This window comes from Salmo salar, chromosome ssa13, assembly GCF_905237065.1.
Source record: "Salmo salar chromosome ssa13, Ssal_v3.1, whole genome shotgun sequence".
Classification (NCBI taxonomy): domain Eukaryota; kingdom Metazoa; phylum Chordata; class Actinopteri; order Salmoniformes; family Salmonidae; genus Salmo; species Salmo salar.
This window is the reverse complement of record NC_059454.1, coordinates 35,341,494-35,369,373: the sequence shown is the minus strand read 5'-3', so window position 1 is coordinate 35,369,373 and position 27,880 is coordinate 35,341,494. Positions and strand designations below refer to the sequence as shown.

The 27,880-nt window shown below is 42.3% G+C and overlaps 1 protein-coding gene and 1 long non-coding RNA gene across 19 annotated transcripts in view; one reads left to right on the top strand and one right to left on the bottom strand.

Moving 5' to 3' along the window:
* Positions 1 to 27,880, top strand: part of LOC106567251 (rap1 GTPase-activating protein 1) — a 125,226-nt gene that overhangs the window by 48,408 nt on the left and 48,938 nt on the right. For 16 of the 18 annotated variants that reach the window (XM_045693200.1, XM_045693196.1, XM_045693201.1 and 13 more), the window contains exon 2: positions 911 to 946. Coding sequence is in view for 13 of the 18 variants with exons in the window: in XM_045693190.1 (XP_045549146.1) it covers positions 911 to 946 (36 nt within the window). In the remaining 5 variants the exon portion in view is untranslated. Of the gene's footprint in view, positions 1 to 910; positions 947 to 4,686; positions 5,268 to 27,880 lie in introns of those variants that run through there. The other 2 variants (XM_014136320.2, XM_045693191.1) reach the window with 2 other exon arrangements.
* LOC123726210 (uncharacterized) lies at positions 2,346 to 18,024 on the bottom strand. The gene is made up of 3 exons (XR_006758563.1): positions 13,963 to 18,024; positions 13,719 to 13,837; positions 2,346 to 4,641 (listed from the first exon to the last, which is right to left on the bottom strand). It is a non-coding gene; the product is annotated as an uncharacterized lncRNA (long non-coding RNA).

The following is a 27,880-nucleotide window of genomic DNA, read 5'->3' as shown; positions in this document are numbered from 1 at the left end:
TCCCACTCACTAGTTCCCAACAATCACTACAGAGCACCAACCCCTTAGTCATGCTAGTCCTGGAGAGTAGACTGTAGGAGTCCAAAAGCAAGACTAGGCCAGATCAAAAAATGTCATGTCAGACATTGGTTTGTGTACCAAGTCTCATTGTACCATCTACTGACATAAATTGAGAATCACAGGCTGGCAGTTGATTTAATTCACATCCACGGTGTATCATTTGATCATATGACGAGAGCCATATGAACACCACTGGTTTCAAAAAGTCACATGATGCTCAGGAGGTCTTTAGGAAGTCCTGATCATGCTATCATGCTTTGTTTGAAAGACAGGTGCACCCTGCATTCAGTAATAGAACAAGTGGAGTTTGTGTGTCAGGAAATGCAGGAATGGCACCGATCCCTACAAGTGCCACTTAGTTATTTAGAGTAACTGCTACTCCCCAACGCATTTTCTGTATTATAGTGTTTATGGCATTGAGCTGAAATGGCCATGTTTACTGAAGTAGTGTTGTACACCATCCCTTTTCTCAGCTTGTTTTTCAAACACTTATACAGTGTTGACTCAGATCAAAATAAAGCAATGTCTTGTGTAGCCAAGCAGACTGCTGTACTCCCTGTGAGATCAATATAAGACTTTATGTATAGCACTGTCTTTCTTTGTTAGAAAAACAAAAAACATTAACTATTCATGTTGGTGCCAGTGCTCTTGTCTCTTGGGTTACCCCATATTACAGTGGTTGATTTAAAATAGACTGAGAAAGCTGGATTGTGAGAAGCAGCATTGGTACAAATGTCAGTTTTAGACAGCTATTATATTACTGTGGATCACAAGGGCAGTATTAAACATTATTACAGTAAATGGATAATAGAGGCAGCAGCTAGACTCTCACCTCTCTCTTTCTTTTCAGAGTGGACAAGACTTTCTCCAGGGCCAGAAGCATATGGTGAGTTCCTCTTCTTCTGATTCTGCGTCACGTAGTATCAGTTACTCTGCAACTTAAGGACAACTTATTGTATGTGAAGGATACATACAGGCAGGGCTCTAAATTAACGTTTTCATTGATAGCACTGGTGCTCCTAAACTTCAAAAAGTAAGGAGCACCAGACAAAATTTAGGAGCACCAGAAAAAATATATACTCTCTTTACTGAAAATGACTGTCCTATCATTCTCATCAGTTGTTACCTTGATTATGTAGAACGCATCACAAGAGAGTGGAAAAGACATTAGAATAAAAACAACTTTTAATAATTGTATTCAAAAGTGCAACAACAAACCTATTTATTTAGGGTGTGTTCATAAATTCACTCTGGCTATCTACTTCGATTTCAGAGCACTCTCGTCTGAGTGTGACAGAGCACAGAATAACTGATGAATTTAGGAACGTTCAACACCCGTTGAATATGGCCAGTGTCAGTAAACATTCGCAAAAAGGCATAATTAAATTGTTGACAGCAGCAAGGTTACAGTCACCAACGCTCTGGATAACATGAAAACAGCCTAACCAGCTCTGCTAGGGTGTGTAAAATGGTCAGAGTGAGGTGTTCTCTCATTTATGTCTGAAAATAGCTAGCTAACCTTAGCCAGTTAGCTTGGGTGTTGGACTGCTGTTGTGAGGTCAGAACGCTCGGATCAACCCTACTCCTCTGGTCAGAGCGTCCAGTGTGCGCTCTAAACGCTCCGAGAGCCATCTGACAAAGCTCTGAATTTACGAATGCCCAGACCACACACTGAGCATTCTCTAGCACTCCAGAGTGAATTTACGAACGCCCAGACCACACACTGAGCATTCTCTGGCACTCCAGAGTGAATTTACGAATTCACCCATAGGTTATTCGTTTTGGACAGACAAATGTAACATATACAGAAGATAACCTTTTATTGTATTTAAAAGTGCAACTGCAAACTGTAAACTTGTTATCCATTACTGCATTTAGAGAACAGATAATAATAATAAACATAATACAAAACTATGTAATAAAATGAATGTTGTAAAAAGGCAACAAGCTGACTATGAACTGATACTTAATTAAATAAATGTTTAGTCTCCTCTCACAATGACTAATCAATTTGTTAGATCTAGACTGTAGCTAATAAATCAACTTGCTTTTAGGGTTTGTGTTTCGGGTAGGGACGTCCTAAGGAACCGGGATAGCACTAACCCTCTTCCCGTATAGTATCCGCAATGGTGGCAATAATGTTTGCACAGGACATCACGTTTCCAAATGTTGAGTTGATTTGTCATAAATGTTTTTTCTGGGTGAGTAACATGGGTCTGAATTTGGTAAAAGCCATCTACTCTTTGGTAGTGCAGTAAGCGGTGTAAAATGTCATCTCTAGCTCTGCCTGTTGACCAGCTTGAGCTGTCACCTGTTGCCTGTCAAATACTGCTGGTAGCTAGTAGACATAGCGATGTTGCTCCAGCCTCTGTCCCGATGCACTTGTCCTGGCACTTGATGTGCTTTTGGCTTAAGTAATGTTTTAGCAACGACGTTGTTTAGGTTGCTGTGGCCGGTGGCAAAATAAGACTTCCTGCTACTATTACTCCACACTTTCGACTACTCACAGAACATTGTGTTGCTACTTTTGTCCCACCTTACCTACTTGAATTGGCAAAGCCACCCTTCTCGGAACATGTAGAGCTTTTTCTTTTTCTGAGGAGATGGATCTGTAGCAGCATCTCCAACAGTGTCATTATCATCTCCTTCTGGTTGTGGTTGATCATTTTCATCATTAGTTTTTTGTCAAAGAAAGATTCAGTTACACCGCATTTCATTGTTGTTGTTCTAGCTAGCTAGCTTGCTAGCTAATGCCATTACTTAGCTGACAAAAAGGGAAAGCTGACAGTTCTGAGGGAATGTTTGCATGAAAAGGAATTGGTTGTGTGCCTGGCGTGTGATTGGTTTAAATAGCTATATTTAAACATTTGAAGCATTATGATTGGTTATTATTTGTAAATCGTGTATTTTGTTTGAGCAGTGAATAATATATGTTTTATTGTCTCACACTGGATAGGTGCCAAATTGGTCACACTTTAGAGCCCTGCATACAGGTGAATGATTTCCACAGAGTAAGGCTTTTGCCTCTCTACAGGACATTCTGTTTGTGAGACACTAGTAATCAGGCGTCATGCACCCATTATTTTAGAAGGGGCACAAAGTACGTGAGGATGGAGGGGGGTTGGTCTGGAGGGGGGGCTGCATATTTTTCAAATGCCTGTAACAATCTAGAACCATAATCATTATGCCCAATTCTATGTAAAAAAACAACATCTGCATAGTCTATCTAAGCATACCTCTTGACCTCATTGTCATTTTAATGAATGATGCACATTGATTATTTGAGAACTTCTGTGCTTTAGGAGTTTAGTATAACTGCCACACTGTTATATAGTATCATAACCCTAAATATGCTTCTCTGCTAAAAATCTGGGTGAAAGATTGAAAGGAATGTGAGTCTTATTCAGTACATTTAGTACTTGCTTGCTTTTCTAAAGCTTAACAAACTTGCCAGCAGGCATGCCTGCTAAGATAGTTAGACATGCTACTTTATTGATAGCCTGAAATAGCTTAGTAGCTAGTTATCAGGTTGGGATAATGGAAACCTATCTAGCTGGCTAGCTAAAGCCAGCTTCATAAAATTGCTAGGTGGTTAGTATTACAGAGAAACAATAAAACATATTGGTTGTATTTATTCATCAAGAAGGGATAAATAGGCTATATAGCCTGATTCATTTACAAACAATTAATTTACAAACATACCTCCTGCGAATCCTGCCCATCATCAGCAGCTAAAATCAAATCAAACGCTGTGTGTGTCACTCTACACTCTCTCCCCTCCTCCACTGACGATACTGTCTGCACGCACTAGATATAGACTCTCTAGCGTCCTGCCTAGCATATCTTTGCTCCTTGGAAGGAAGTTTCAAGTTTTATTTGTCACATGCACAAAGAACCACTTGCTTGGGAAAATAGGGGGGTGTACTCTTTGCTTGGTCCAGTTAGTGTGGCACCTCCGCAATATAGCTTATAGATATTTTGATAAATAATTATGATAAAACCTGCGCTTGAAAAGGAAGTTTAGTAATTAATTGAACATCTGAAATACCTGGATAATTTTAAACAGGGGGCACATGACACCTGCCTCTATGACGCCTCTGTGATAAGAACTTGAACAGTTTTACTTGAGAGCCCACAGACTGAGTAAAGTAATACATGAGCCACTGATAGAGAGGGAGAGCAGCATGGGACACCGTCCCGCCCAGCCGGTCTGCCGCACTCCCCCTCCCAAGTCCCCTTATCACAGTAAAGGCACTGCGTAACTGTTCTGCAGTGTTGGCAGGACAGGGTGGCGCTGTGGCGCAGGCGAGGTAAGGCTGAGGCTCTGTTCTACTGCTGAGTGGCATGTGGAGCCTGGCACTGACACTGCAGACACACAGACAGGAGCAGATGGAGCTCACCCTGGCTGTCCTGGAGGTTGAAGGGTGGCACTGGATGTCAGCCCGACCTCCACCCCTCTCTCTCTCTGTGTGACCGACCGCACCAGGACAGAGGCTCTCTGCTTCGTCCCTGTGAGAGTACTCACTCAGGAGCATCCATTCTCTGTCTGGTCGAAACCAGTGCTGAGTAATGCAGGCCTACCTGGAACACAGGAGGAGAGCAGAGTAGAGGAGTAGGACCGCTTCCTGATACTGCAGAACATTCTTCCTGATACTGTACGACAATTCGGGAATACAGGGTTTTTTACATTTCTATAGTAATACTTATTAGCTGAATGTAATTTAGAGCTCAATAGCAGTCTTGGATTGGTCTGCGCAACCTCTTGGCATGGCCAATTGGGATTAAATCAATGCTAAAACGGAGAAAAGTTGAAGGTTGAATGATGCAGGTTGTACCTGGTATCAGCTTTCCTTCAATATATTCAACTGAAAAACAATAGGTGGAGATGAGTCATTTTCAAAAGAACCTCAAAGACCTTTCCAATGTGGAAAAAAACAAACTGCTAACAAAGCCAAGGAAAATCGTGTGGCTGCATGTACGTTGCAGGCTTGGGCAGAGGTCTACCAGAAAGTGCTGTTTATTTTGTAGGCCCACAAAGTGGACTTGTTGCAGGAAGTTCATCTGCTAAAACTTCCAAAATACAGTTTTGAGATCTTGTAAAGAATCCTGGTGTTTATCAGTTAACCTCTAGACAAGAACAATAAAAACATAAGATATACCAACATGCCTTGCTCACCTTTCCGAATCGGAAGACCAAAGAAAATCTGGTGAGTTTCCCTTTGTCTGTGCTATAGAAAGGAATTTCCTGTTGTTTTGGCGTGTAGAAATAGCAATGCATTTCCTGTGCATAATCGCATATTGGTATATTGATTTGTTGAACCACTTTACTTGGGACAGACCTGAAGACATCAGTTTAAAATTCACCAAGTGCCGATGTTTGAACATTGTGTTAACACCTTTGACTGGCCCATTGGTGCACAGTAGACAACTGTGAATGTGGACAACTGTGAACAGCAACGTGGAATTTGATTAACAATAGATGCTGCTAAAATGCTAGCGTGATTTTCTCTACTTTTCCATAATGGTGACAGACTGACAGTTTTTATTTCTCAGGTAGACAGTTCACTTCCAACAGCAGATAATTGGGATAAATGTAGATTTTGTTGTTTTGCCACCTCCATCTGCTCTGTGACCAGTCTAGTTCTCTCTGTCTGTCTGTCTTCCCTGTGAGTTATGTAGGTCAGTGACTGTCCCTACCTGAACACATTAGCATTAATACTGAGTGGTGCAATAAAGACAGTCAGAGTGATTAGCTCTCCTCATGCTGTTTGGGCTCATTAGCATTTACTGTGGAACCATGATTCATCCCTCTGTGTTTGCTCATTGCTCAATGTTATGCAATACTTATGAAGGCTCGTGTCAATTCATATCACAATATCAACAAGTTTAGATCTGTTAATGACAAAGTGGAGTTTGTCACATTTAGCTGTGTCTATTTCCATCCTATATCCCGCAGCAATGGCAAATATGAAGTTATGTAGAGTAGAGTGATTGCAAACACCCTGAAGGGAATGAGAATTTAGATGAATGAAAAAAGGAAACCGCACACTGTTCTTGATAGTATCACTGATATTTAATAAGCTTACGTATCGGCCTAACGGCCTTCGTCAGAGCTTTTGTGAATTTTCTGAAAACAGCACCTCTATGTAGACCTAGCCCCACCCACATCCGTTCCACGTATGGAAAGGGGTTGGAGGCAAAGGAAAAATAAATAAGTGCTACCAAACATAACAATATGCATTTCACAAATATTACAAAAGTGTATAGACAAGACGTACCGAACACGTCCATAAAATCACAACGAGGACATAGCAAGTTTTCATTAATCATTGGGTACATCATACGAAAAAACAAAGTAATCTTAAATAGGAACATATTTTAAATTCACAACATAACATACATAGGCATTTCATCATTAAGTCCTTTAGGAAATAATGTCTGGAGGGTGAAAATCCAAAAACATTCTCTTTTGTCAGTGTATAGTGTATACGAGACAAACAAACCACATTCAGAAAAATCTCGCTAGAACAGAAGAACAGGCACTTAATGAATTAATGAAAGATTCATTGTTGGTTATTAAACCTGCAGACAAGGGGGGGTGCTGTAGTTGTTTTAGACTATGAAAAATATAAAGAAGAAATTCAGAGACAACTCAGTAATGAACGTTTCTATAGAAAACTAAGTGTTGATCCCACACAGGTGTTCCAAAGGGATATATGCTCTAGTTTGGAGCAAGCCCTATTAAACCACCATATCTCAAAACCTGAATATGAATATCTTTGCTGCAAATGTGCCATACTTCCATGCCTTTACATTTTACCGAAATTACACAAACCTAAAACACAACAAGGCAATTATCCAGGCAGACCAGTGGTTGCAGGAATAGGCTCAATGCTAGAGCCATTGTCGAACTTTGTAGACGCTTTTATTAAAACTCATGTGCAAGCATTGCCATCATATGTAAAAGACTCTATAGACTTCATAAACAAGATCTCACCAATAACGGGTTTGAAAGAAGACTGTATTCTGGTCACATTAGATGTCGAGAGTCTATATTTTTTGGTAATTTTTTTATTTATTTTATTTTTATTTTTTTTAATTTTTTTTTTCCAAGATGGCGTAGCAGTTCAGACGTCCTCTACCCTCCTCTTGTCGTGTCCCGTGTATATATATATTTACATATTTTTTTTCTTCACTTATCTTTATATATATATATATATTTTTTTTTAAATTCTAAATACTCAACCTCAAAGCACTCTCCTGCAACCCGCCTCACCAATTTAAAAAAGAAAGTATTATTTACCTCATCTGAATTCCACAACAGAAGCTAGCAAGTGTTTAGCCATTTTCACTGGCTAACGTTGAAGTTCAGCTAGCCACGGTTAGCTGTCCTCAGCTATCCATTAGCTCGAAAAGCTATCGCCAGTTTTTGTACAGCGCGATTCAGACCAGAGCATACCGGACCTATTCTCTCTCCTTTCCCCGATTTCTACCGCAGGCTCTGGACATTTACACCTGGATCTTGCAGCTAACTAGCTGCTACCTGAGTGACTATTGGCAACGTCGGTCACGGAATTAACACACATTATTACGGAGCTAGCCAGCTAGCCAGCTGAAGAGTTCCGTCAGCCACTCCTGGGCTATTCATGAGCTAGCCAGCTGAAGTGTCTCCTGGGCTACAACTCACCTATCCTGACCCGTTTTACTGCCGATGCGGAGCCCCATCGGGTCTTCACGACTGGACCACCGACGTTATCTGCCCGAGGGAGTTATCCAACTGGCCCCTCCGTCGCGACGTAACCTGATCGCCCATCTGTGGCCCGCTAATCGTTAGCTGTCTTTTCGGCTGCGATCTGAATAGGTCTATCGGACACTTTTCTTGGGCCACTATAACTAACTATTTTTCCAACTTGGACTGGTCCCCCCTTCCACACGGAACCCCACTAACCCACAGACGGAAACGCACGAGGTGGCTAAAAACAGACCTCCCTCCCATCTTCCACCAGCTTGCTACCTATGGCCCGGCTAGCTGTCTGAATCTCACTGGACCCTTTGATCACTCGGCTAAGCATGCCTCTCCTTAATGTCAATATGCCTTCTCCATTGCTGTTCTGGTTAGTGTTTATTGGCTTATTTCACTGTAGAGCCTCTAGCCCTGCTCATTATACCTTATCCAACCTCTCAGTTCCTCCACCCACACATGCTATGACATCTTCTGGTTTCAATGATGTTTCTAGAGACAATATCTCTCTCATAATCACTAAATGCCTAGGTTTACCTCCTCTGTACTCACATCCCACCATACCTTTGTCTGTACATTATACCTTGAAGCTATTTTATCGCCCCCAGAAACCTGCTCCTTTTTCTCTCTATTCTGGACGTCACAGACGACCAATTCTTATAGCTTTTAGCCGTACCCTCATACTTATTCTTCTCTGCTCCTCTGGGGATGTAGAGGTGAATCCAGGCCCTGCAGTGCCTGGCTCCACTCCTACTCCCCAGGCGCTCTCTTTGATGACTTCTGTAACCGTAATAACCTTGGTTTCATGCATGTTAACATTAGAAGCCTCCTCCCTAAGTTTGTTTTATTCACTGCTTTAGCACACTCTGCCAACCCGGATGTCCTAGCTGTGTCTGAATCTTGGCTTAGGAAGTCCACCAAAAACTCTGAAATCTTCATCGCTAACTACAACGTTTTCAGACAAGATAGAACGACCAAAGGGGCGGTGTTGCAATCTACTGCAGAGATAGCCTGCAGAGTTCTGTCCTGCTATCCAGGTCTGTACCCAAACAATTTGAACTTCTACTTTTAAAAATCCACCTCTCCAAAAACAAGTCTCTCACCGTTGCCGCCTGCTATAGACCCCCCTCGGCCCCTAGTTGTGCTCTGGACACCATATGTGAACTGATTGCCCCCCATCTATCTTCAGAGCTCGTGCTACTAGGTGACCTAAACTGGGACATGCTTAACACCCCAGCCATCCTACAATCCAAGCTTGATGCCCTCAATCTCACACAAATTATTAATGAACCCACCAGGTACAACCCCAAAGCTGCAAACACTGGCACCCTCATAGATATCATCCTAACCAACGTGCCCTCTAAATACACCTCTGCTGTTTTCAACCAAGATCTCAGCGATCACTGCCTCATTGCCTGCACCCGTAATGGGTCAGCGGTCAAACGACCTCCACTCATCACTGTCAAACGCTCCCTGAAACATTTCAACGAGCAAGCCTTTCTATTCGACCTGGCCCTGGTATCCTGGAAGGATATTGACCTCATCCCGTCAGTAGAGGATGCCTGGTTATTTTTTTTAAATGCCTTCCTCTCCATCTTAAATAAGCATGCCCCATTCAAGAAATTTAGAACCAGGAACAGATATAGCCCTTGGTTCTCCCCAGACCTGACTGCCCTTAACCAACACAAAAATATCCTGTGGCGTTCTGCATTAGCATCGAACTGCCCCCGCGATATGCAACTTTTTAGGGAAGTTAGAAACCAATACACACAGGCAGTTAGAAACGCCAAGGCTAGCTTTTTCAAACAGAAATTCGCTCGTGCAACTCCAACTCTAAAAAGTTCTGGGACATTGTAAAGTCCATGGAGAATAAGAACACCTCCTCCCAACTGCCCACTGCACTGAGGATAGGAAACTCTGTCACCACCGATAAGCCCACTATAATTGAGAATTTCAATAAGCATTTTTCTACGGCTGGCCATGCTTTCCACCTAACTACCCCTACTGCATTCAACAGCACTGCACCCCCCACAGCTACTCGCCCAAGCCTCCCCCATTTCTCCTTCTCCCAAATCCATTCAGCTGATGTTCTGAAAGAGCTGCAAAATCTGGACCCCTACAAATCAGCTGGGCTTGACAATCTGGACCCTTTCTTTCTAAAATTATCTGCCGAAATTATTGCAACCCCTATTACTAGCCTGTTCAACCTCTCTTTCGTGTCGTCTGAGATTCCCATAGATTGGAAAGCAGCTGCTGTCATCCCCCTCTTCAAAGGAGGTGACACTCTTGACCCAAATTGCTACAGACCTATATCCATCCTACCCTGTCTTTCTAAGGTCTTCGAAAGCCAAGTCAACAAACAGATTACCGACCATTTCGAATCCCACCGCACCCTCTCCGCTATGCAATCTGGTTTCAGAGCTGGTCATGGGTGCACCTCAGCCACGCTCAAGGTCCTAAACAACATCGTAACCGCCATCGATAAGAAACAATACTGTGCTGCCGTATTCATTGACCTGGCCAAAGCTTTTGACTCTGTTAATCACCACATCCTCATCGGCAGACTCAGTAGCCTTGGTTTCTCAAACGATTGCGTCGCCTGGTTCACCAACTACTTCTCTGACAGAGTTCAGTGTGTCAAATCGGAGGGCCTACTGTCTGGACCTCTGGCAGTCTCTATGGGGGTACCACAGGGTTCAATTCTTGGGCCAACTCTTTTCTCTGTATACATAAATGATGTCGCTCTTGCTGCTGGTGAATCTCTGATCCACCTCTACGCAGACGACACCATTCTGTACACTTCTGGCCCTTCTTTGGACACTGTGTTAACAACCCTCCAGACGAGCTTCAATGCCATTCAACTCTCCTTCCGTGGTCTCCAACTGCTCCTAAACACAAGTAAAACTAAATGCATGCTCTTCAACCGATCGCTGCCTGCACCTGCCCGCCTGTCCAGCATCACTTCTCTGGACGGTTCTAACTTAGAATTTGTGGACAACTACAAATACCTAGGTGTCTGGTTAGACTGTAAACTCTCCTTCCAGACTCACATCAATCATCTCCAATGCAAAGTGAAATCTCGAATTGGCTTCCTATTTCGCAACAAAGCATCCTTCACTCATGCTGCCAAACATACCCTCGTAAAACTGACCATCCTACCAATCCTCGACTTCGGCGATGTCATTTACAAAATAGCTTCCAATACCCTACTCAACAAGCTGGATGCAGTCTATCACAGTGCCATCCGTTTTGTCACCAAAGCCCCATATACTACCCACCACTGCGACCTGTACGCTCTCGTTGGCTGGCCTTCGCTTCATAATCGTCGCCAAACACATTGGCTCCAGGTCATCTACAAGACCCTGCTAGGTAAAGTCCCCCCTTATCTCCGCTCACTGGTCACCATAGCAGCACCCACCTGTAGCACGCGTTCCAGCAGGTATATCTCTCTGGTCACCCCTAAAGCCAACTCCTCCTTTGGTCGTCTCTCCTTCCAGTTCTCTGCTGCCAATGACTGGAACGAACTACAAAAATCTCTGAAACTGGAAACACTTATCTCCCTCACTAGCTTTAAGCACCAGCTGTCAGAGCAGCTCACAGATCACTGCACCTGTACATAGCCCATCTATAATTTAGCCCAAACTACTACCTCTTCCCCTACTGTATTTATTTATTTTATTTATTTTGCTCCTTTGCACCATATTATTTATATTTTATCTCTGAACTTTCTTCAAACTACAAATCTACCATTCCAGTGTTTTTCTTGCTATACTTTATTTACTTTTCCACCATGGCATTTTTTTTGCCTTTACCTCCCTTATCTCACATCATTTGCTCACATTGTATATAGTCTTATTTTTTTTATTTTTCTACTGCATCATTGATTGTATGTTGTTTTACTCCATGTGTAACTCTGTGTTTTTGTATGTTGTCGAACTGCTTTGCTTTATCTTGGCCAGGTCGCAATTGTAAATGAGAACTTGTTCTCAACTTGCCTACCTGGTTAAATAAAGGTGAAATAAATAAATAAAAATAAATAAATATACCAGCATTCCCCATGCGGGGGGGCTGGCAGCACTAGCTCACTATTTGGGAGACAGAGATACTAATGAATATCCACCAACAAACTTTATTTTAGAGCTGGCAGAATATGTTTTAAAGTATAACTATTTTAGGTTTGATGATGAATACTACCTCCAAACGAATGGAACGTCGATGGGCTCCACTTTCGCTCCGAGCTATGCTAACCTTTATGTGGGTCTATTTGAAGAACGTTTAGTCATTAACAAAAACGAAAATCAATTTTTGAATAAAATCCTGAAGTGGTATCGATATATTGACGACATTTTTTGCATATGGGAAGGAACTGAACAAGAGCTGTCAGATTTTATGGCACTACTCAATGACATGGATCCCAATCTGAAATTTACTATTGAAAGTGACACTCAACGCGTTCATTACCTCGATATGTGGATTGAGAAATCAAATGGAACCCTGTTTACAACTCTGTATCGAAAAGAAACAGACAGAAATACTCTATTACAGGGGGACAGCTTCCACCCTGAGCCATTAAAAAGAGGACTTCCTAGAAGCCAGTTTTTCAGACTGCGCCGTATATGCTATTCCAATGATGATTATCTAGAAAAAGCAGCGGAGATGCGCACTAGGTTTCTAAGAAGAGGCTATTCGCCACAATGTGTGGATGAAGCTCTTCATTTGGCATTGGGAAAAACACGAGATGAATTGTTACAAAAAAGACCAGCTAAAGCAAAAGAACACTCCGTTATGTTCACAACCACATATACTTTGAATTCGCGAAAAGTGGGAGGTGTGGTTAAAAAACGTTGGCATATTTTATCATCGGACCCAGCTTTGCCGGCTGAATTCAAGAATCCACCACTCATTGTGTATAGGAGAGGTCGCAATTTGCGCGATAAATTGGTTCATGCCAACTGCCAGCCACGAAAGAAAATCAGCCAGGCTCTTTTACGCCCGCTACCAAATGGTAGCTATAAATGTAGAGGATGCGCACAGTGCAACAATATGATGAAGTGTGAATATTTCTGCCACCCACACACAGGAAAACGGTTTCAAATTAACGATATCATCACGTGCACCACCACCCATGTTATTTACATTATTAAATGTCCATGTGGGCTCTGCTATGTCGGTAAAACCTCCCGCTCTCTCAAACAGAGAATTAGTGAACATAAAAGTTCAATCAGGAGAAACGACAGGGATTATCCAGTCGCAGTACATTTTAATGACCAAAAGCATGACATTTCTACCTTTAGATTTTGTGGTATAGAGAAAGTCAAGATATCAGACAGGGGAGGTGATATTAATAATACTCTGAGCAAAAGAGAATGTTTTTGGATTTTCACCCTCCAGACATTATTTCCTAAAGGACTTAATGATGAAATGCCTATGTATGTTATGTTGTGAATTTAAAATATGTTCCTATTTAAGATTACTTTGTTTTTTCGTATGATGTACCCAATGATTAATGAAAACTTGCTATGTCCTCGTTGTGATTTTATGGACGTGTTCGGTACGTCTTGTCTATACACTTTTGTAATATTTGTGAAATGCATATTGTTATGTTTGGTAGCACTTATTTATTTTTCCTTTGCCTCCAACCCCTTTCCATACGTGGAACGGATGTGGGTGGGGCTAGGTCTACATAGAGGTGCTGTTTTCAGAAAATTCACAAAAGCTCTGACGAAGGCCGTTAGGCCGATACGTAAGCTTATTAAATATCAGTGATACTATCAAGAACAGTGTGCGGTTTCCTTTTTTCATTCATCCTGTTTCAACTGTTGCCATGCACCTGTAAAAAGATTGCTCAGATGTGCGAGTGCCTTTTGAATGAGAATTTAGATAAAAGAGAGGGCCAGTCTGTGAACGATCTACTTACTGCTCTGCAGTCTGCTCCCTCTCTGAGGCTCCGTGTGTGTGTGTGCAGCGGTCCCTTCCGCCACTCTCCGCTCCCTCCCTAGCCTCTCTCCGCTATAGCCTCTTCTCCTCTCCACGTTGCTGCAGCGAGTGAAGTGAATGTATTAAATCTGGTACTTGTTGTTAAATGACACCACAGTTCTCCAAGGCATAAATATTATTTTTTTAAGTAAAAAAAAAAAACGTTTTCGAAAAAAGTTATCTACCTTACAATTTTTTTTCTGTGCTGTTTAATTATTTAATCGGTTCCTTTTTGTTCTCCTTCAAACATTATATTTAGTTTTGCTTTGGAGAATTTGTCATTGCATGAGAGACTGAGGGACAGCGTAAGTGTAAAAGTGACGTCACTATTACATAATGACGTCATCTTGCGACTTCTAGCGTCAAACGGAGCAACCAACAGCCCTACTTTCCTTGAAAATAGTTAGCAACTCTGCTTTTATCATTCCTGCTGCTTCTGCCAGATCTGAATAGTTCTCTGAATACTCCTGTGAATAACTCACAACATATTGTCATGGTCATCCACATTTTGACGTGACTTGTTGTCAAACTAGGTCGTAGAGGGAGCACTTGTGTCACAGAGACAGCTGGACCCCTTCAATCTGTGTCCCTCTCTAAAATCCTTTAAAAGGAATAGCAGTAATTAGTTGGAATCCTATGTTGGTTGGTAAACTGGAAGGAGAGGCTCCTAGCTTCCCACGCATGCGTTCTGAAACTAAATCATATAAAAACAAAATCTACATATTTTTAAACAACTATAACCTAGTGAGTGAATGTTATTTATAATAAGGGTTATATGGAGAAAATTGGACCTCTCTGAAATGAAAATGGATGGCCCTCCCTCAGCAAAATATATTTTTCCTAAACCCTCCCTGAACACCTGAAAAGAAAATAAGTGACCCTCCCCTATAGCAGAAATAATAATTAGAACAAAGTGGATAGCAGAGAACATGTTTACCCTAACTTGGACAGATCAGAGCCTTATGCAGTTTTAGAAACTGTTCTTCGTCCTGTAAGCGTTTCATGGCAACGCATGAATGTTGATAGCGCACAGTGTGTCTTGTTTGTAACGAAACTGTACCTATTTCCAAGTAGTTAAATATGAAAAGTCAAAAGTTAGGCCTAGCTTTCCACCCCAGACAGAGTGGGCCTACCGATGCCGCTTTAACTGCTGGCTACTCTTATTCCGTGGCTTAACCCAACGAGAGAAAGTGTTTCCCCAAAAGCTGTCTGGGTTTAAACATCTATTGTACAGCAAGTGAATTGCTTAATAAATTGATAGTGACAGAATTAGATTACTTCCCAACCAAATTACATTTTTTCCTCTTCTCCGGCTATAGAAGCATCAATGTCAAAGAAACGAAACAATGATATCCTTCTATGCATCCGAGACACGTCTTTCACGGGTATTTTACAGCTTGTTTCTAGCATAATGCATCGCGGACCAACGCGCTGTTTCAGATCACTTCACATAACCGAATCATTTTTATTTACTTTAAAATCTTAAACTAACAAGGGGTATAAAAGATTGGCCTATGGCATACCTTCTCATACCCCCTCAATTTCGAGTCTTGGTTTTAACTGAACTGCCCTTCACTGACATGGAGGTAGGCTATTTAAACAGTGCATGGTGGGTGGAGGAATTTACCGACAAATCTATGGATAAAGCAGCCTATAGCCTCATTTCGTCTTTCAAACAGGTATGCCTGACTCTTATTTCTTAAATAGGAAGAAATAGGCTCCAAAACAAAGCCCTCTTGTGGTTAGTAAAGTCTAATTAAAATGAAGACAGTTTAAATGAATTATGCTTACTCGAATTTGCCCACTTTCAGCACCATGAGCTGTCCTTTTCTGATTGATTGTGCCGCTACTGCTGGTCACGTCATAGCACCTCAGTGTAAATTCCTTGAATATGGCTTATTGTGAGGTCAATACCTCTGATAAATACATCAGGGGCAAGAAAAATATTGTTTTTAATAAAATAATTTCTATTAGTAGCAAGCTATCAAAATTGACCTCTAAGTCTCCTCTCATCTTTGTGCTCTCCTTCTCAAACTCAACAGAACATAAGGCAGCTAGTTCGCACGCAAGGTAGTACATTTTTTGGACTATGCCTAATCAAAAAAAATATTTTCAGAAGAAGCCTTTGACTCTCCTCCTGAACTGCCACTGTAGCCCTACACAGCACAGCCATTGGTTAGACAGCACACAGCAAGAGCAGAGCAGGTCTCAGGGTTGGAATATCCATTGCAGTGTGTAATGCAGCCCAGTTTAATTTACACCATCCCAACAGCTATCTTAGAAATATAACTTTGCTCCACTGTGACTCTGTTCATTAGACTAACTCCTCATCTCTGGACTCTGAGCTTCAGCCGGGGCCATCCATGCCTCAGCTTAGCCCGGAGAGACAGCCTTCACACGGGCTACTTCTGCAGATACACTCACTATAAATACAGGCCACAGGGCCCAAGGTTTAGATAACCACAACCTCTATCTCAAGGAAGGATACTGATTCCTGGAATTGGTTTCACAGGGAAAAAATGTATCATGCTTGTTGCCAAATGATCTGTTTCAATGCATGTCTAAATGAGCAGAAACTGTTAATTTGTTGAGACATATGTCACAATATTACACTTCAGGCAAAGTGGTTTATATAAATAAGGGTGTTGTATGGTGGGGTATGCTGTGACTTTGCCTGTGGTTGTATGCCCTCTAGTGGCCCAGTGTACCCAACCCAATGGATTCACCCTCTAGCATAAATTCAGCAGATGAAAGTCTAAAAGATTTGCATTTGATTTTGTAATTATGTTCTGTGTGAGCCCTCCCTCTGTGTTGGGTAAACTGAGGTTAGAGATGTCATTTTGCACATTCCTCTATTTGTGTACAGTATACTGTACACTAAGAGCCAGAGGTGTCATTTCACATCTCCCTCTGTTTCTGACACCATGCCGTGTGCATTAAAATTGTATCTGTGCACGCTCCTCAGTTTGTGTGACTAACCCGGGCTTATGTCACCATGCATGTGCACGCTTCTCTGTGCACGTAGAGCTGAGTTGTCTGGCTGGCATAGAGGGGGACAAGGGGGGGGAAACACTGTCATACCCAATCAGCCAAGACTGTCTCCTCTCATCTCCTTCAGCCCGCTGTCTGTCCTGTCTGACTAAATATAGCAAGAGAGAGACAACCTAGCCCCCTGGTTCTCAGACACACCAGGCCAAAGACAGGTTTCATTATTAGAATTATTTTTTCAAAGTCACACACAGCACCAGAACAAGTGTCATCATCATCACCACCAGACGTACTGATGAAAGCAGCGGGCTGGAGGATGAGATTGTTTGACTGCACCAGTAATTCTTCACAGAAAACATTGTCGTTTTCTCATTTGATATCGGGCTTGAATTTGTCATGTTAGAAGAAGTCATTTGTTAACCTTTCGAGCAGTTCAGTCCTATTTTCCCCATAATATTATTTTCTTGTGTGCTGCCATCTTTGAGCAGGTACACACTTTCTATAGGGTATGCAGTATACATTAAGGTACTTTAAGGATGAAGCATTGGTGACGTGTGTGGATGGTTAAACAACATACATAGGGATGTTCTATGTGAAAAGGCTATTGATAGATACAGGAAAACTGGTGTTTTAAGCCAACAGAGGCCAGACACTGAGCTGAGGTCAGATCAGTCATGTACAGTACTTTTAACACTCTACTTTCTGTTTAGAGGAGCTTTAAGCCTCTCCCTGGGGATTTGGGATGTAATCCATTTTCCAGCACTATGCTGCAGGGGTTTTATCCTCCCATATTGTTATTGTTATCTGACTGACAGACTGACAGACAGCACTCAGTGATAGGAGGCATGACGTTTCCTAGCAGAATAATACCACAACACGGAGAGATGCTAGCGACTGCTTTTGTTTCCCACTATTGTTTAAAAGGCACTTCTGCATCATGGTGATTTCCCTTGGTTGTTGTTTCCCCACAGGATCTCACGGTTTTACCGATTTGACTTCAGATTCTGACGTTTATCCACGTTTATCCAAACATCAAATTTCGAAGGGTTTTTGACATCCTGGGTTGCTTAACCTGCTCAGCATCCTTCTATTTCTCCAAACCTAAAATGCTGAATTGTTTTTAAATTAGGGGTTTAGGTTTGGGATAGGCTTAAAACATTACGTTTAGGCATTCATTCAGAATGGTTAAGGGTTAAGGTTTCAGATAGGGTTAAAACCAACAATTAAAACAAATAAGTCTCTACCACTGAACACGCAACCTTCACATCCAGAGTCATGGGATTACATCCAGAGTCATGGGATTACATCCAGAGTCATGGGATTACATCCAGAGTCATGGGATTACATCCAGAGTCATGGGATTACATCCCAGCTCAGTCATGAGCGAGTTTATTAGCAAGTGCATCAGAGATGTCGTACCCAGTGTGACTATTAAAACCTTTCCTAACCAGAAACCGTGGATTGATGGCAGCATTCGCACAAACCTGAAAGCGCAAAGGCGACTGGAAACATGACCAAATACAAACAGTGCAGCTATTCCCTCCGCAAGGTAATCAAACAAGCAAAGCGTCAGTATAGAGACAAAGTAGAGTTGCAATTCAACGGCTCAAACACGAGACTCATGTGGCAGGGGCTATAGTCAATCACGGACTACAAAAACAAAACTAGCCCCGTCGACGTCTTGCTCCCAGACAAATTAAACAACTTATTTGCTCGCTTTGAGGACAATACAGAGCCACTGACACGGCCCGCTAACAAAGCCTGTGGGCTCTCCTTCTCCGTGGCCAACGTGAGTAAAACATTAAAACGTGTTAACCCTCGCAAGGCTGCCGGCCCAGATGGCATCCAAAGCCGCGTCCTCAGAGCATGCACAGACCAGCTGGCTGGTGTGTTTACGGACATATTCAATCAATCCCTATCCCAGTCTGCTGTCCCCATGTGCTTCAAGAGGGCCACCATTGTTCCTGTTCATAAAGAAAGCTAAGGTAACTGAACTAAATTACTATTGCCTAGTGCTTTGAGAGACTAGTCAAGGATCATATCGCCTCCACCCTACCTGATACCCTAGACCCAATCCAATTTGCTTACCGCCCCAAAAGGTCCAATGATGATGCAATAGCCAACACACTGCACACTGCCCTATCCCATCTGGACAAGAGGAATACCTATGTAAGAATGCTGTTCATCGATTACAGCTCAGAATTTAATTAACACCATAGTACCCTCCAAACTCATCATTAAGCTCAAGACCCTGGGTCTCGACTCCGCCCTGTGCAACTGGGTCCTGGACTTTCTGACGGGCCACCCCCAGGTGGTGAAGGTAGGAAACAACATCTCCACCCCGCTGTAGCTCAACACTGGGGCCCCATAAGGGTACATTCTCAGCCCTCTCCTGTACTCCCTGTTCACCCATGACTGCGTGGCCATGCATGCTTCCAACTCAATCATCAAGTTTGCAGACGACACTACAGTGGTAGGCTTGATTACCAACAATGACGAGAGCCTACAGGGAGGAGGTGAGAGCACTCGGAGTGTTGTGTCAGGAAACCAACCTTTCACTCAATGTCAACAAAACAAAGGAGATGATTGTGGACTTCAGTAAACAGCAGAGGGAGCACCCCCCATCCACATCGACGGGACAGTAGTGGAGAAGGTGGAAAGTTTTAAGTTCCTCGGCGAATACATCACAGACAAACTGAAATGGTCCACCCACACAGACAGCGTGGTGAAGAAGGCGCAACAGTGCCTCTTCAATCTCAGGAGGCTGAAGAAATTTGGCTTGTCACCTAAAACACTCACAAACTTTTACAGATGCACAATCGAGAGCATCCTGTCGGGCTGTATCACCGCCTGGTATGGCAACTGCACCGCCCTCAACTGCATGGCTCTCCAGAGGGTAGTGAGGTCTGCACAACGCATCACCGGGGGCAAACTACCTGCCCTCCATGACACCTACAGCACCCGATGTCACAGGAAGGCCAAAAATATCATCAAGGACAACAACTGCCTGTTCACCCCGCTAACATCCAGAAGGTGAGGTCAGTACAGGTGCATCAAAGCTGGGACCGAGAGACTGAAAAACAGCTTCTATCTCAAGGCCATCAGACTGTTAAACAGCCATCACTAACATAGAGAGGCTGCGGCCAACATTCTGACTCAAATCTCTGGCCCCTTTAATAAATGGACTTAATAAAGGTATCACTAGTCACTTTAAATAACGGCACTTTAATAATGTTTACATTACTCATCTCATATGTATATACTGTATTCAATACCATCTACTGCATCTTGTCTACATATTCTTATTCATCCCTGTACATTTGTGTGTATAAGGTAGTTGTTGTGAATTTGTTAGATTACTTGTTAGATATTACTGCATTGTCGGAACTAGAAGCACAAGAATTTCTATACACTTGCGTTAACATCTGCTAACCATGTGTATGTGACCAATACGATTTGATTTGATTCCATCTAGAGTCATGGGATTACGACCAGTGGTGTTGTGCAAATTCTTTAGGCGAGGGAGTGCGTTTTTTAAAATAGTTTTTGTGACCTCATCATTTCCTCAACCAAAGTTTGTACCGCCAGATGTACCGTATTGAATCATCATTATATACTATGCATACAATGAATGCCTCCTCCAATTGCAACATCTGCCGATTCCCACACATATTTGTTTTTGATACCCTCAAACACCAAGTTAGGCATCCATCATTTCAAAATAGGTCATCATCACTGTCAATCGTGAATGATAATTCTTCATGTTTTACTGGTGAAACGTCCAAAACTGCATCTCCATGCCAATCATTTGATTGATCTCAATCAGTTTCATGGGAATATGCATTTAGATCTGTTTGAATTACTGTTTCATGAGTGAATTAGAGCAGATGGTGTTAACAAACTATTAGCCTTTCTTGTATTTTGTTATAATCAAAGCATGTATCCTGCCTAGTGGTGCACTCTGTTGAGTTTAGCGCATTATATATTGGGGGGGAGACTATTCAGCTTCAGCTAACCATCCTAAAATCTGATTAGAAATGAGGTGTTTTGGTGTAACAGTAACGTTACAGCCCTACTATGCTATGGTATTACATTCAGTTCTGTTATGTAACATGCTAATGAGTCATTATGTTGTAGCGGTGAAGGCTCCGTGCAGGATTTCACCATAATGTGATCGTGCAAAACATTGATTCAGCTTGATCTAACTTTACCTAACCAGCACAATTGTGAGATTTTCTATTTGCAATAATACTAATAAAAAAACTGATGAGTAGTACCTTCTTGAAAACAGCCATAAAATCAACATTTTAATGTGGTGTATTCATGCATCTCAATAAACTACAACCTAAATGCATTATACCCTCCAACTTGACCCAATTCACATTTCCAAGCCTCTGATTGGCCTCCGCAGTGCACACGTGTAGCCTACAGTTCTTCGTCATGCTCGCCACTGCCAGAGAGAAACCCTTTTACCTACCTCTAGGCAGCTATACATATTTATTTGTTTATTTGATTGATAATTTATCAGCAGCTTCTCGATTGAAAACATTCCTAGGTGGGGATTGAGAATCTGAAGGTGTTGCAGGAGAGGATGTGGTTTATTCAGAATCACCTGCTCTTTTTAATGTATACTAATGATGCAGGCAGCTGTTTGGGGAGGTAAAGGTACATGTGGTGCATGTAGGCTGGCTGGTACCTGTGGTGCATGTAGGCTGGCTGGTACCTATCACACAGTCTCGTCACACAACACTTTGCTCACAAATGGAATACTTCAATCACTTAGTTATTCAATGTATTCAAAGAGCAACCATTTTGAATTGGGTTGAGTGCTTATTATTGTGTCTATATTATATTACACCATACAATACCAGTCAAAAGTTTGAACAGCTCCTAATCATTCAAGTGTTTTTCTTTATTTGTACTATTTTCTACATTGTAGAATAATAGTGAAGACATCAAAACTATGAAATAACACATATGGAATCATGTAACCAAAAAAGTGTTAAACAAATGAAAATATATTTTGTATTTGAGATTCTTCAATGTAGCCACCCTTTGCCTTGATGACAGCTTTGCACACTCTTGGCATTCGCTCAACCAGCTTCATTAGGAATCTTTTTCCAACAGTCCTTGAAGGAGTTTCCACATATGCTGAGCACTTGTTGGCTGCTTTTCCTTCACTCTACGGTCCAACTCATCCCAAACCATCTCAATTGGGTTGAGGTTGGCTGATTGTGGAGGCCATGTCATCTGATGCAGCACCCCAACACTTTTGACTAGTACTGTATATATACATAAGTATGTGGACACCCCTTCAAATGAGTGGATCAGCTATTTCAGTCACACCCGTTGCTGACAGGTGTATAAAATTGAGCACACAGTCATGTAATCTCCATAGACAAACATTGGCAGTATAATGCCTTTACTGAGGAGCTCAGTGACTTTCAACGTGGCACCGTCATAGCACTCTAAAAAGAAAAGGTTCCTGGAGTATTCTTTAGGAGTTCTTCAAATTGAAACTGTGGGGGAACCCCTATAAGTTCTTCAAATAATTTTAATGGATCCTCAAAGAACCTTTTGAATAACCTTTTGAATAACCTTTTGGGGTTACTTTCTGAACTACCCCATCCCCTATTATTATTATTATTATTATTATTATTATTATTATTATTAATAATAATAATTATTCATAATAATAATAATATGCATAACAATAACACCATATTTTAGTTGCCAGTGTTTATTATGATTTTTGGCAAAGAAAAATACAAATATGAGGTAAACTCGCAGCAGAGCCCCAAGTCCAGTGGGTTTATCCTCTGCCATGTTGATGTTAATGTGTTGATGTTCTCCGTATCCATAGCCAGAATGATTTTGCAGTGCATGGTTATCGAACAGATTTCCTGTTATATTCATCAGAGGTGTAGGGAGGGTGAAGTCTGTGAATCCCAAAAATAGTAATTAGACAGATGATTAACAAAAAATGCACACAACAGTATTCATACCTTGTTTTTTGTGGTGAATGTGAATGAAAAAAAAACTGTTTTGATAATGGTTTTCATACACATACCTTGTCCATAATGTAGAGGCCTATGGGATATTCATTGACGAGGTAAGGAAGGATGATGGTAAATGTTATCTGCATAACATACCAATACCAATTTACATATGTATGCCTCCTTGTCAGTTCAGTCATCTGCACCCAATACAGCTAGCATTCAACATATTCTTATAGCCCACATATTCTTACCTCTTTGATTGATATCCATTGAATTGCGTCCATTTTCTGTTTTAGAAAGATTTGCACAAACATGAAAAGAAAGAGTATCATCGTAAAACAATATGAATTTAGATCATACAAGGGACAAACCTTACCTTAAATTGAGATCTTTACATTTTTACAGTTAAGTGCCTGCACCTGCTGTCCTTTCAAATTCAAATCTAAATGTTTCAGTTGGGCAGTTAGGTTCCTGCAAGAACCCCCCACCAACTAAGGAGGGTCCTCGTTGAACCCCACCTCCTATGGGGTTCTTGGAAGAACCTTTTGGGGGCCATTTTCAGTGCCAAGAACCCTAAGGTTCTTCGAAGAACTCTGAGGATTTTAGAAGAACCCTTGTTGAACCCCTCATTTTTAGAGTGAGAATGTCACCTTTCCAACAGGTCAGTTAGTCAAATGTTTGCCCTGCTAGAGCTGCCCCAGTCAACTGTAAGTGCTGTTATTGTGATGTGGAAACGTCTAGGAGCAGCAACGGCTCAGCCGCAAATTGGTAGGCCACACAAGCTCACAGAACAGGACCGCTGAAGTGCTTAGTGCATAAAAAACATCTGTCCTCGGTTGCAACACTCACTACCGAGTTCCAAACTGCCTTTGGAAGCAATGTCAGCATGAAGCTCATCGAGAGCTTCATGAAATGGGTTTCTATGGCCTAAGATCACCATGCGCAATGCCAAACGTCAGCTGGGGTGGTGTTAAGCTCGCGGCCATTGGACTCTGGAGCAGTAGAAACACGTTTTCTGGAGTGATGAATCACGCTTCACCATCCGGCAGTCCAACGGACGAATCTGGGTTTGGAGGATGCCTGGAGAATGCTACCTACTTGAATGCATAGTGCCAACTGTAAAGTTTGGTGGAGGAGGAATAATGGTCTGGGGCTGTTTTACAGGGTTCGGGCTAGGCCCCTTAGTTGCAGAGAAGGGAAATCTTAACGCTACAACATACAATGACAATCTAGACAATTCTGTGCTTCCAACTGTGTGGCAACAGTTTGGGGAAGGCCCTTTCCTGTTTCAGCATGACAATGCCCCTGTGCACAAAGCGAGGTCTATGTCAAGATCGGTGTGGAAGAACTGGCCCTGACCTCAACCCTATCGAACACCTTTGGGATGAATTGGAACGCAAACTGCGAGCCAGGCAAGGCTTAATCGCCCAGATGTCCACATACTTCTGGTCATGTAGTGTATTACTTCAAATAGATTCTGCCGTTCTGTCATTGTGTCATGCGTTACAAATGTCCCCATTTTTTGAAAAGTCATGCTTCAAGGTTTCCAGACTGTGGTTTGTTTGCCATGGCAGCCAAACACTTCAATTCTCGATAAGGGTTAAGAAACAACTCCGAGAACTGTTTTCTTATCTTTGAATGTTGTGCCAAATGGTCCTTCACCAAATGACTTTTGTTGAGGAACCCATTAAGAATGTCTCTGAGTCAGACTAATCTGCTTTTTTGACTGCTGTCCAATATTTCCATTATTTGGTGCCTCTTAAGGCTGCAGGTAGATTTCATTTTGAAGGAGAGATATGGTCTTAAAACACACTGCGATGCCAGAGGAGAATGTTGACAATTGGGCACTTTTAGTAGGATATGCAATTCATCATATTTGCCCAGAGGTGACCTGTGTGTCACATTGCTCTGAGTGGATGGGATAGGACGTGTGTGCTGGAGTGTGTGATGCATGGCTCCGTGCAGGAAAAACGCACACAGAGAGGAATACCATTACACCCATGCCGAGAAGTACTTGAATAGTAATGTTTGGAGGAAAAAGGATTTTCCAAAGACTACTCTTGGGATGTGATGCTTGTGTTAATTTCCTCAACAAAAAAGTGACAAAAATATTTGTCAAACACCTATTTCTCAGAGGCAATTGACAAGACTATAACTGACTAAACAGACCCAGAAAAAAACAGGTGCAACGTTTATGGTCGTGTCGCAGTGTGTAGGAAGGAGATGTGGTAAGTGTGCAGGAGGGCATGGAAGGATAGTCAAGTTTTGGTGGATAAAGTTGTGTTTGTTAACTGTAGGGGTGTCCATGTTGCTGAGGATCGGAAGTGTCCGGTGCTAAAGAGACAGATTGAGTGGCCAGAGTCAAAGTAGTGCAGAGTGCTGTATGCTGAGGCATTGAAGCAAGTGGAGGAGGATGAGTCAAGGGTGCAGGATCCTGAGAGGATTCCAGTGAGTAGTAGATTGGTGCCAGCACAGAGGGATAAGCCAATGAGTGATTTATGCTTCATCAAGGTTGGCTTCTTAGCGTTCATAGTAGTGGTTATCATCCGTACTGCAGAGATCACAGAAAATATATCGTAAATCACAGAAAATATATGTTGTGGTGGCAGCTGCAGAGAACTATTTGGGTATACAAGATTTGACTTCAGAAGAGTTACAGGGTGTGTTGAGTGGTGGTTCCTGTCCTCCCAGGCTGTTGGCATGGTGCAAAGTAGTGGAATGGGGTAGTGGGTTTTTAATGAGTGTAAGTGGTGGTGTCTGGGGCTATATTTCACTTTCATAGAGGAACAGGACTAATGAAGATCATTTCATGTAGGTAGGCGGTGACTGGCCTCACACTCCAGTACAGTAGGTGGCAGTATATGCACCTGAAAGTTGGCTGCAATCCGCCAACTGAATTCCGAAGAAGAAGAAGAAGAAGAAGAAGAAGAAGAGTGTGGGCAGACAGGTTCCGCTCTGGCCCACAGTATTGAGTTTAATAGTAAAACAACAGTCTACATGTTTTTCTCTCCCTTGAGTATAGAAAAGTAATCTGTCTTTGAATTTGTAGTCTCGCATAACCTTCCCACTTTCCCCACTGCATTGCATAGCCAGGTTCTGTAGCCAAGCCTCCCTGTTTTCCTCAGAGAAAACAGATTGATTCTAACCCTTACCTTTCAAAAGATAGGACCCGTAATAACGGCGCTACATTTTTTTCTTTGTGAAGTTCATTGACAGGCCGCATATCGCGGGCCATTCTAAAACTAGGCTACTTGCGGACCATACCGTTAAACCTTTTGTTTAGGCTACACCTTTTCAGTCGTGTTACTTCATTAGCTACATATAGCTACCAACTCAGGGTGCGTTCAGCGGGGCACAACATTTTGGAACATTCAGATAGAAATATGCTATGTAGAACAAATATGCCTCTCTGACATATAATAAGAAATAATGGCGGCTCTGTTCATGTAATTTCTATCTGCAACTGAACGTGACCCTGGTAACATTACCAGTAGCCTTGGACCAGGACTCGAGCACTGGGAATTCAGCCATAGGGACTTGTGACTCGACTATTGGTGACTCGGACTTGAACTTGAACATAGGGAACTCGGACTCGAGTACAGGGGATTTGGCACTCGATTCGGACTCGAGGTTTAGTGTCTCGACTACATCACTGAGCGAAACAGTCATTCGCTCTCGTTCAAAGTCATTAGCCCATTCTAGTTTGGACACCAATGTGGCTGCGGCATCTGTGGAACGTTGATGACAACATTGATAACGATGGCGATGATGCTGTGAAACCCATACTACTCTTATAGATGTTTGTCATATTTCTGCTGTTGGGAAGAGAATAGGGTGGTATGCAGAACAATATGTTGGTAGGACAAGGTTATGTACGTTTGTGCACATGGCAGTCAGTGATTTCTGTTTACTATTGGTTAATGAGGTAATGCAAATATGATGTGACTAAAATGAAAGGGCATTTAGTTGACTAAAATGGCCCACTGTTTTTGTAATTTTGACAAACTAAAATCAGTATTCAAATGACAGAAATTTGACTAAGACTTAATTGTTTTGTCAAAATGTCTACGACTAGACTAAATCTAAAAGAGTGCCAAAATGAACACTGTCCCCCACACCACTCGCACACATGCGCGCACGGATACACACACACACACAGAGACAGAGAGGAGACAGTGATGCATCACATTAGCCTGTCTAAAGCACTGCTTAAAAGGAATTGCTTTTTTCCTCAGGGACAATCGCTCTCCCATCCATTTGAAATTGTGCCCATTTGGGCCAGCTCCATCACAAGGCCTTAGGGCTGAGATGGACATTTCAAGGGCCCCTGAGGGGAGCAGGTGGATCTTAGTCCAGCAGGCTTTATTTATGTGTTAATTCACAACACATGCTCTGCTCCTGTCTGTGGCTGTTAGAGGACAGACCAGGACAGGCCAAGAGTGACTGGTGGCAGCCAGGTCAGACCAGCGCAGGGCAGAGAAAGTTTCTAGTTTTATTAATGGTATGTGCAGGATACACATGGTATACACCGTCCAACTAAACACATACTTCCATGTTCCTTCTGGACAATGCAACAACAATAAGAAATAATCTAATCTAAGAGCTGGACAGCATGATGGGATGTGACCTGTTTGGAACATAGATTAGGTTAGAGGGGTAGGAGTAGTGGTGGCTATTCAGCATGACACATGTTCATTGGGGTGGAAACAGGCTATATGTCTGTTGAGGGGGTGCCTCTGTGTGGAGGAGGTAATGCAGTCTTTGACTAGCCTCTCGAAGCACTTCATGATGACCAAAGTGAGTGCTACGGTTCAGGAGTCATTCAGTTCCTTTCCTTTTCTTAGGCACGGGGATGATAGTGGACATCTTGAAGCAGGTGGCCTGAGCTAGAGAGAGATTGGAAATGTTAGAAAACACAACAGCTTTCTGGTCTGCTCATGCTCAGAGGGCGTGACTAGGGATGTCGTCTGGGCCGGAAGCCTTGCGAGAGTTAATACTTTTGAATGACTTACTTACATCCTCCTTGGAGACTGTAAACACGCAGCCCTCGTTGTCCTCCGGGGCTCTCCTCGGCAGCTCAGTCGTTATGCTCAAAGTGTGATAAAAAAAAGTGTTT